The sequence below is a fragment of the Lytechinus pictus genome, chromosome 8 (assembly GCF_037042905.1).
Source record: "Lytechinus pictus isolate F3 Inbred chromosome 8, Lp3.0, whole genome shotgun sequence".
Taxonomy (NCBI): domain Eukaryota; kingdom Metazoa; phylum Echinodermata; class Echinoidea; order Temnopleuroida; family Toxopneustidae; genus Lytechinus; species Lytechinus pictus.
The window spans coordinates 17,929,512-17,940,883 of NC_087252.1; the positions used below are offsets into that span (position 1 = coordinate 17,929,512).

General features: G+C 34.8%; 1 protein-coding gene across 1 annotated transcript; it reads left to right on the forward strand.

Annotated features, from left to right (window-relative positions):
• Nucleotides 1-557: 557 nt before the first annotated feature.
• On the forward strand, nt 558-5,469 carry LOC135155084 (E3 ubiquitin-protein ligase TRIM45-like). The gene is made up of 3 exons (XM_064103684.1): nt 558-689; nt 1,174-1,248; nt 2,244-5,469. Exon 3 carries the CDS (start codon nt 2,431-2,433, stop codon nt 4,300-4,302), a length of 1,872 nt encoding a protein of 623 aa, XP_063959754.1. The 5' UTR covers nt 558-689; nt 1,174-1,248; nt 2,244-2,430; the 3' UTR covers nt 4,303-5,469.
• The last annotated feature ends 5,903 nt before the right edge of the window (nt 5,470-11,372 follow it).

Genomic DNA, 11,372 nt, shown 5'->3' on the forward strand with positions numbered 1-11,372 from the left:
GAAATGATAGCGATGAATTAATTATACCATTATAGGAAACATATAGAAAATAGCAGTTTTACATGTCAGGTATTAAGTCAATAAAATGATATTTCATGGTTTTTCTTGGCGGCCATCTTGGATTTTGATATGGCTACCGACCCGATGGTCTGATCGCTTTGGGCCGGCAATTCTTTTTTTAATCAGCGCCCCAAAATACCCCTGTTTTACCAAACTTTACACTTTCTGTCAGATTTATGCATATGTGTCACTTATCTTAAGCACTAACTTATAGACCACGAAAAACTAAAGGAAAACAAAAATGTGCTAGGCAGAGTCTACAGTTATCTTGCTAGCTGATATGAGTCTGATGCTGCGAGTGGCTCTGGTCTTCACTCATGAACGACCATGAACGATCATAAACGATCTGTGAGTCTTCTCTACAGCCACCGTTAGTAGCTTTTCGCAGTAGACAGATCAGACAATCACACACGTTTATTAGTATTACAGATTTTCTGTTGCCTATACATGACTAGATTATAAGCTAAGAAAACCTTCCATTTTTGTTACTACCAACAGCAGAACATCTCTCAGCAATGTAAACTGCATTCTTGGCCTTTGCTTTCCAGTGATGAAGCATAGACAAATTAAGACCTGGCTTATCCACATCCTCCAGGAGTGACCAAAGACATTCCAACGTGTCACTACCGGTATGATTACTTTTAATCAAATCCGGTATTTGCAAAGTGCTTCATTTTATTGCTATCATTGAAATTTTTGCCTACTATTTGAAAGTTTGGGTTGTTTCATGAGAATTATCTTGTTTATGTTTCAGGTGGTCTATCAATTGAAAGTGAATGAAAAATCTGTTTGCTTTAATAACTTAGGTTTTCCATGATTAATATTTTACATTAGCGATATCTAAATCACATTTTGTTGGTAAACATTTGGATAGAATGTGAATTCTATACATATTATATTTTCAGATATTTGGGCGATCCCATATGAAAGGATATCAATAGTAGCAGATAATATGTGAACAGTTGCATCACAAAATGTATTAAATCGCTTAAATTGTAGTCGAAGTAACTATGACAGATGATTTGTTAAATCAATAATAAAAAAGAAGTTAATGCCTTAATGATATTTTATCAGCGATAAAACTTACGAATTAACTGTGTCCACATTCTATAGATCTCCTCCTCATTCACATCGCATGGTTCTTGACGGAGTGATCACTGACATTCTACCTGTATATTTTCACTATCGGTATGATAACTCCTTAAAAAATATTGTATATTTCAAGTTCTATATTCTATTGCTATTGATTTAACACTGTCTGTCATTTCATACATCATCTCTCTCTCTTTTTTGTACTTGATTTATTTGGTGGTCTGTTGTTTTATTAACCCTTATCATTCATTTATTTTTATTCTTAAAGTTTGTCACAACGCTATCCACCATAAAAATCTACTTTAATTTCCAATACATCTATCAAGACTGCCATGAACATGTCGTGACAAACTTCACAAGGTCATCAGATCACAATGACGTCATCCAGTCACCATTTGTATTTTTATTCATGAGATTAAAAACATGACATTAAAAGAATCAACAATTTGGGGTACGACAAAAGAAAAACGTTCTAATTTTTTTTCATTTTCTAAAAAGTGTTAAACGCACATTTGAGGTGATATGAAGATGAGAGAGCTGATGTGTTTACATGTCATGTTATATGAATTATTGACAATGTCAGATTTTTGAAACCTTGCAATAAAGAAACTCTACATTGAATAAATTTTGGTTACAAAAATGCATGTTATCAAGAAGTGATCAAACAATGTTTTTCACATAATAAAATACAAAGTAAATAGGTGGTGGATGCCGTCAAGTTAGGACCATCCATTTTGCCTTTCAGTAATGATGCATGTCAATTACTTATGTGAAGATAAGCAAAAAGTGAAAATGATGAAAACATCCGATTTTACTTTCAGTTTTGATGAAATTTTAGCGTTATTTTTGTTCATCTATTTCATAGACCTTTTTGCTCAATTTGCTATACTTAGCTTTTGAAAGACAAATGTTGCCCAATGTTTAGTGGATGGGTTTTCAATACTGTCTTAAAGCGCAACACAGAAATATGCCATCTCTGCTAGTCAATTCTAAAACATTATGTTTGCATTTACCTGATATCCCAATACCTTTTCAATATTCAAGTCAAGTTGAATCAAACATTTTTCTTCTTTTTCTTCTTTTTATCTCAGGGTATGTAAGGTCCTTTGCTGTGATTCAGAGCTGCCTTTGTGGATAACAGACATTTGTGGTTTAACATAGTTTGCAGTATTATTTATTACACGGTTTACCTGCAAACTGGAGTTGAAAATATCAAAATCCTACAGATTTTGTAAATAATTGTAGAGATCTCTTACGTACATTATACTAGCACATATCATGGCGACACTTGAGCATACTGTTTTGCAAAGTTTAAAGTGTCCGGTTTGTTCTGGTTTGCTGAATGAACCAAAACAACTGTCATGTACACACACATTTTGTCAAAAATGTATTCAAGGTATTCTAGCATGCTCTGTACAGAGGAATACTTTATCATGTCCAATATGTAGCAACCGAACTAATGTCACAGATGGCGATGTTGCGAATCTTAAAATTAATACACCTGTTAAGTCACTTGTTGATGACTTCAGGAATAGTAGGCAGCTCTGTGACGTGTGTGACAACCGAGCAAGTGCCACATACTTCTGTTGCGAGTGTGCTAAGAACATGTGTAATGAATGTCTGCAAGCTCATGACACATGGAAACCTAATCTTAATCACAAAGTAGTGAGGGTTGAAGACATCAGGAAGGGTAGGGTAGTCTTAAAGAAGAAGGTTTACTGTCAAGAAGAAGTACATAAATCTGAAGAGTACGAGTGCTCTGACGTATGCACGACATGTAAGAAGCTCATTTGCATAAGATGTCGTATGCTCTACCACGAGAAAAAGGGCCACGATGTGGAAGATATACGACAGCACAATTCGTCTTTCAAGAAGAGCTCTGAGTTACTTCAGGGTACAGGAAAGAAAAAAGTTACAAGAGTCAAGAATCATATGACCTGTATTGATAATCAAATCAAACGTGTTCACAATCACATTAATGCGGAAAATGTGAAGCTTGACAATATTAGTGAAGAAGCTATGAAGAAAATAAATGAGAGAAATGCTACCTTGAAAAGGCAATTAGAAGATCAGAGAGAAAAATTATGCAAGAGTTTAAATAATATGAAAATTGATGATGAGAGGTTGATTAAGAGTATTGAGAGTGCGAGAGAATTGGTGAGTAATACTTTGAAAGCCCCACTAGAAGGAGATGTTGTAGCGATTCGTGGTTCATTGATTGGTGAATTGAAGAATGTACTAGATAGAGATGATCCAAAGGTAAAGGTTGCTATTAATGAAGGTGATCATGCAGAGGAACTGACTTTTACACCGAGCTGCAATCCTGATGCATTATCAATGGGGGAACTGAGGATTGTGAATTACGAGCCCGCGAAATGCAATGTACTACTCTCAAAGAAAGATAGTATGAATGGCATGGTGACTTCAAAGAATGGCATAGTTGCTGTTGGATCAAGATTTGGAGGAATCGAAATCTACTCTGCTGATGGTCAGCTGCAGAAGACAGTCATTAAAGATTTATGGATACGTGAAATAGGATTCCTCTCTGATAGTCGATATGTTTTACTTGATACAAATAATAAGATATCACTGTACACATCAGACGAAGAGAAGCAGGATCTATCATTCGATACTATAGGGGATAGTGAAGGTGAGTCTGGTGGTCTCACTGTAGACAGCAATGATCTGATCTATGTTAGCTACAGGAAAGCTAAGAAGATCCAGGTATTCTCACCATCAGGTGGGAAGGCTATCAGGGAGATACCATGCGATTGGTATGAACCTGCACAAATCAAAAGTTATGGTGATTCATTGATCGTTAAGCAGTTCAAGAATCGAATAGCACGTATTGATAAGGACGGTAATATAATGCATAGATTATGGAAACCTAAGGAAATTTACCTCGTTGCTGATGTGACTAAAGACAATACAACCCTGATTGCCTCTGTAAGACACGAGGACGGCCTGCTCAATATCGATGAGTACACCGGTGAGCTGAAACACATCAAGACTCTTATATCTGATTACAAGATTGAAAAACCTGAGAGAGAATGGTATTACCTAAGACAGTTTCAATCAGGAGAGATAGCTTTCTGTACACCGGATAGGCTCTATATATTTAACCTAGTTACTAGTAAAGTTACCTCGTAAGAATATTATGTTTCGACCTTCAAGCGCCAATTATTTTCCTACTTTACAAATTCATCAATTCACCAGTATCAATGTTAATCTTGGTAGTTATGTTCCATTAATGTCAAGAATCAAGAATCTTAATTCATTCCATTCGATAAAATAATCACGTGTACAAAAGAATAGTAAAACGCAAAAGTACATGATATACAACCATAAACAATTCATAATTATTACACATAGAGGAGCGTAATCGAATGAAATATGGCACTCTCCAAAAGTTAGAAAAGAATTGAACGTCATTTGAAGAAGCTCTGCCCAAAGTTGTATCCCAACTGTATCATTTGTAACAGTTTAAGGCATGTCTGGTTAGTGGTTACGTAGATTTCACTACTCCTACATTAATATTTACCATTCTTAACAAAATAGAGTTTAACCGTTTAATACTGAAATTTCCATTTTTTGTAGAAAATATTTGAACAAAGTAATTTCTTTCTTTGAAATTATAATTAATTTTACACATTACACATATTTCTTAGTTAGAAAGAAATATGTTCCAACATAAATACATGTGTATGACATCAAATCAATATTGAAAAGTGAAATACAACTGAATACGTTGATTATTCCCAGGGGCGGATCCGGGATTTTCCAAAGGGGAGGGCGCAAATTTTTCGGAGGGAAATTTTAACGAGGAAATTAAAAAAGAAAAAAAAAAGGTCTTCAATTTCAAAAGAGGGGGCACACCTCTGTTTTAATGGAATTTTTACATAACACATTTTAATTTTGATTCTCAAGGTGGTGGTGGGAGGGACGGGCCGGGTGTACCCCCACCCCCCCCCCCTGGATCCGCCAGTGATTATTCCGAAAGATTAAAACATATAATCATTTCATGAATAATGTTTACTTGCTTGATGAAGTAATAAATGCTCTATGAGATACTAGTAGACGACTGACGTTGAAAACGTGACCAGTAATGAGTCTGGTATCCTTACGTACAAATAAAAGACTTTTAAAATGTATGATTTAGGTTGAGATGGGGATTAATGTTTACAAGTCCAAAATGATGCAAGTACGTATCTTGGGGGGATAGGCCATGACATCCTCAGAGCATAAAAACAAGGAAACAATAAAACCTACAATCTAAGAAAATCAAAAGCAATGATTAGTTGCAATATCAAACAGTTTGACCTCAACAAAAAAACAGTCCACAGACATCAGATCAATCCGGCAAAAATCCGGATGTTGGAAAATCCTGGCGAAAGTTTGCAAATAACTTGACTTTTCATAGACACAAGTGGAGAGAAGCGAGTTGGTAAACATGATACACGTGACGTGATAACGGTGGCTTCCAAACTGTAGAGTAACACTTACTTTTGTATATTCTTCATCCCTACGATGTTTGGTTTGTTTAATAATGCTGGTAAGATTATTGTAAATTGTAATATAAGAAATTCATGCATATGATGAAAATTTCCAATAACCGTAGATGATTTAGAAAGGTGGTGTATATTTCACTTCTAGATGGTTTTTTCTTGTGTTGTATACCCTTTGGGTACTATGGTAAATGATTTCAATGCATTTATAAGTTTATTCATAATCATTTTCATGCCATAATCCTGTTATATGGCATGTTCTCGATATTATTAATAACATAAATAAAATCGATGAGCAATGACAATAAACATACAAGTCTAATTCGATGTCTATACAAACGGAAATAATAAGAACCTCAATTTCAATCATGACATCTCAAATCGGAATAACCTTCGCTTAAAATGTAAAACAGAAATGTCCAATCATTTTGTTCAGAGCTTAAGAATGAAGGGAGCAATAGTGATAACATAAACCTATAATTACATGTACATATTTCGTTTAGTTATCAATAACGTTTATTGCACTTTTAGATTGCATTAAGCCGTGTAATAAATTTAATCACTTATATTTGGTTAATTTGAACTTCAAATGCACATGGTACTTACAAATCTTTGCCAATTCTGTGAGGGATCCACACTCATCAAGCCCTGCCTTTTATTGGATACTTTGATTTCCTCAACTTTTATTTTATTTAAAACAAAAATGTATAAAAGTAGCCTTACAAACACATATTAACTGTATGTATCGTTATTGATTCTGATTATCACATTGTTTAGTGTTTTACCATAAACACTTATCTTGTATAGTCATATTGCTTACATTGTATGTTGATTTGTATAGATTTGTACGGTTATTACTTTGCACCTTTGATACCATTTAATATGATGTGTATAGTTGAGTTGAGAAGATTGAATAAATCAAACTTAAAACTTGAACTTGTTTTAAGATTGCCCAATCGAATAAGAAAAAAGTTCAGCTTGTTTCATACTGTTTTTCTGAAACTGTATTGTTCATTCTTCATCTCGTGTAAAACACGAAGTGTAAATTGTTGACCGAAGGTACTGTAATCATACATAGCACTTACCCTTGCTAATTCCGCAGTTATTTCGCCAAACAAATGTATAGTAAATCGACAATTTTACTTGCATTGTATCATGTTTGATCTTCTTAAATCATTCAATCATAAAACTGATTTTTCGATTTTATGACCATCGGTTAAACGTTCCAAATGAACTTGTAGATAGAAAATATTAGAATACAGATTAATTTGAATGGTGCCATTGAATCCATGTGTTCAAGAAGATGCTTAAGTCTCATTTGCTTTGATATATTACATGGGGTGTTCATTTCGTCTAGTTTTGTTTGAAGATATTGCCTATTGTTGTATTTGTTTTCGTCATTATGTATAGTGCTTTATAAGAATTCTAATGATAATGATTATTATTAATATGATTATTATTATTGAAATGGAGACCGGCGAAAAGCGAGACTTGTAGAAACACTGCCGAATGAACGATCTTTTATAAATAAAATAAGAGAGCAAACGTAGAGCAGACATGTAAATGGTAAAAAAATGAATTTTAGGAGATGGTGAAAATAAATTATTGTATATTAATAAAACATACGTCGGGAGGATTATGGGTCTTCAAAAGGCAAGGAATAAGAGAAACAAAAATGAATAGGAAGAAAGAATGACAAAATTAAAGGTATTAGTGGGATGAAAGAAAGGGGGAAAACAACTTAAAGGTTATAAGATTGTTATCAGTTTATCCTATAAACTACTGTAAAGGTGCATGGTTATATATTGCATCTTAAATATCCATAAAGGTTATCAATTCTTTTTTGATATGTGTAAAATGTTATTACGTAATTTTGCTGTTTAAGTGTAATGTTCTTAAGCTTAAGCTCTCCATCATATTCAGCGAAATGAAAAAAAAGAGCTATAGATAGAAAAGTATATTATGCATGGGTTTGATGTAACTCGAGACTGGAATCATGGTGGATTTCATTATTTACTTGAAATATATTGCTAAAGATGTTTTGTAGTTGTTAAACCAATACAATTCTTATGGGCCCCGTTTCATAAAGGACTTGCAACTGTTGTAACTTTGCCATTATGACAACTACCATGGAAACCTTGACTATGATTGGCTGCTGAGCCCTGTTACTATGGTAGTTGCATGATGGCAAAGTTACAACAGTTGCAAGTCCTTTACGAAACGGGCCCCTGGTGTTGGTGATTTACATGAATAATGATTTGCATAGCGGTTTGTTTTAAAATTAACAACTCTTTATCTATACGATATACCGTGCTGTTTCCCCTTGATAGAATTTCGGTTGTTCAATGCGGAGGGGAAAAAATAAATGCTACAAAGTAATGATTACATTGTTTTTAGATATTACCTTACATATATTATTAGTGTTATGATAAATTTCAATGACACTTTTCCATTTTTAAGTGTGCATAAAATCATTGTTCTATAGCTACCTAGTGTTCTGAATGTTATCTATCAAAATAGGATGAGGCAGGTCATAAGGGATCCGTTGCAGAAAGAGTTGCATTTAAACGCAAGTCAAAAAGTCAATCACAAGTCCCAAATGCGCGCTGTTGATTGGTTGAAAATCAAGTTGCGCATTTTTAGAGTTGCGATTGATCGCAACTCTTTCTGCAACGGGCCCAATATGTATTAAATGTTCTTTTTGCCTCTGAAGCTGGAAGAAATGTATTGATTCTAATCCTTTTAGCAATTGATTGAATATCTGACAATGGTTTCTGTGTAAGTTTCTACGTATAATAATCATGATAATAGTGATTGTTTGATCATATTTTATTATTCTTTTAATGCTTGTGGATACTCTGTGTTTGGGAGCGGTTTGCTTGACCATTCGTTTTGCAGTATCACTTTTACTCTTATATTTTTCTTGTTATTCTGATTTGGATTTGGTTTGGGAGGTTTGGGGAAGAAACCCTGTGGGTTATGTTTTTTTTTTAAGTTTACGTTTTCCATATCCAGGCAGCCTCTACAACTTTCATCCAGCAGATAGTATATACACAACAAAAAAGGCCCCCCTTGAACAAACATCCATAATTTCCGAACCACTGGGAGTTTTTAATATTTTTTTTACATGAGCGAGTAGGTAATTTTATAGGCTACCGTCCTGGTGAATTTTACGAACGTATTATATGTTATGTTTCAGTGAGCACCGGCAGAATGCAAAAATTGGCACCGATCAATCTCATTTTCCCCCAAGAGTTACTCAATGAGTGTAAAAAAATCACCTATGAAATATTATATCTCGAAATTATTCCGTTCAAAAGTTACAGCATTTTGATGTAGGGGGGACTTAGTTTTTTTATTGTGTTTATTTTTTTCATGAAATATTCTCATTGACTTGTTTCTATAATTATGTAACTCTGTATTCTCTGTGTATTTTTAAATGCCGAATAAATAAGAAACAACAATGACGATGATGATGATGGTAGTAGTAGTACACTCTTAATAATGTTAGGCAACATACTGTCCACATAACGATTAGTTAAAACTTTATTCAATTCTGAGTATTTTTTAACCAATTAGGTGTGCTTTGGGTGAAAACTACACGGTATTGGTTGAAAACTACCCAGTTGGATATTTTTGTTTAGCCAATTGTTGTGTGAACAGTATGTTGCCCAACATTTTAAGAGTGTAGTAATGACAATGATAATTATGATAATAATAACGATAACAATAACAACAATAAATGAAGATACAATTCGATGATCTATGCAAGTCACTGACATAAAGAATAAAAAAAAAATGAGGGGAGAGAATGGAGCCGCGAAGGAATTCCCAATTTATGTATATATCTTTGTTCTGACAAGTGATTTTTTATGCATACGAAGGTTTTGTAGACCACATTTCTTAGGTAATAAATTCATTATTTCTACTAAAAAGCTTCAGATCTGGATTCATTGAAAATGTTTTATATGGAAGAAAGGATGAGGTTGGAAGATTAATTTGTGTGTAGTGATATTGAGCGTGCATGATGTCAAAGATTTGTTTAGATATAGTGACCAATTATAATGGTTGAGAATTATGATGGTGTCGGATACGAGGGTGTGGGGTTGTGACAGTGGTCATGTTCTTGATGTTCTTGTAAGTGTAGTGGTGACTCATTGAGGTAATACTGATGAGTCCGATAAAGATAAAAGTGGAAGCAGCGCTCTTGATGATGATGATGATGATGCTGCTGATGATGACGATTCTGCTGCTGCTGATAATGATCATTGCGCTGATGGTGCAGGTGGTGATTGTGGCAGTGGTGGTGATTATATGTTCGTAAGGAAGAAGATAAAAGTGGTAGTGTTGATAATGATAATGGTTGTGGCGATGGTTATAATGGCGATGAAAGAGGTGGTGAATGGCAGTCGTTAATAAAGAAGATAATCATACTATGATGAATGTGATATTGCTTATTCTGACGATCAACATAGTGGTAGTAGTAAGGGCGGAGGCTGAATTGAGCATGGGGAGGTGCACATCCTGGGAAGGTGAAAACAAAGGGGTATGGGTGGGGCACATCTTGGGGAGGTATCACTAAATTGTGGAAAATCAGCTGTTGAAAGCAGAAGGGCCCCGTTTTGCTTGCCAGTGTCTGAACTCATATGCCTCAGCGGGAGGGTGCACGTGCACCCAATCCACCCCAGCCTACGCCCTTGCTCTCCACGGAGAATTATTCTATTGTTACTGGGGGTGCTGAGCATTGTCACAGCACACCAGTAACGATAGATAATGCTCCGTGGGTAGGTCCATGTCATTACGTTAGTTATGATTCTAACGATGGTGGTGATGTTTTAATGGTGTTTTGATGAAGGTGCGACATCGATGTAATGGTGATGATGTCGATGTAGATAAAAGTAACAGCGTTGTTGCCGTTGCTGCTGTCGTTGATGATGATTGTGATGGTGATGAAAATTAAGGTGATAAAAATGTTGGGATAAGGACGATGAGGTGATGCAGTCAATGGCCATGACAATAACAATGATGATATTGATTGCAAAAAAATATCATGGAAACATAAATTGTGATGACGGCGGTGATGAAAAATATATATCATGTCGATGAAGATCAAGTGATGATATTGCTGTATTCTGTCTTAAAAACAGTTACTAATGATCCAATCAACCACGACTATAGAAAGCCAGCAACGTCATCATTTAAAAACACGTTTGTTCACAATATTTTTAGATATGTACATACATTCATTTGTTTTCTTTAAATTCAATGAACTTCGTTTTGTTTTCAAAGGACATTGCCCAAATTTCCGAAAGAAAAACATCGCCGGATTTCCATATTCTTGAGGTTGATCGGATCTATCGTATCTCTTTGTGAGACGGGGTCCTGTTGGTGATGGGGTTACACGGGCCTAATTTAAACTGGCAGGCAAAAGATATTCATTCGAGCCAACCCATTCTCAATTTTTAAATTTGATATTGCCGACTGACAAAAATTAATGAATATGATTTACAATCTAACACTGATTCTAGGGAGGGTACCTACTGACCTTCCCTTTTTCATAATTGGGAAGATATATCACCACTTTGGAACTATTTTTTTAACTGGCCGAAGAATTAGGGCCATTCTACTGTCTCAAGTGATGAATTTGGTCCTGTCAGGTGTGGTCTTCATAAATGCCGATTTATTTTTAAAATGAGCCGGTCGAGGTACCATTTT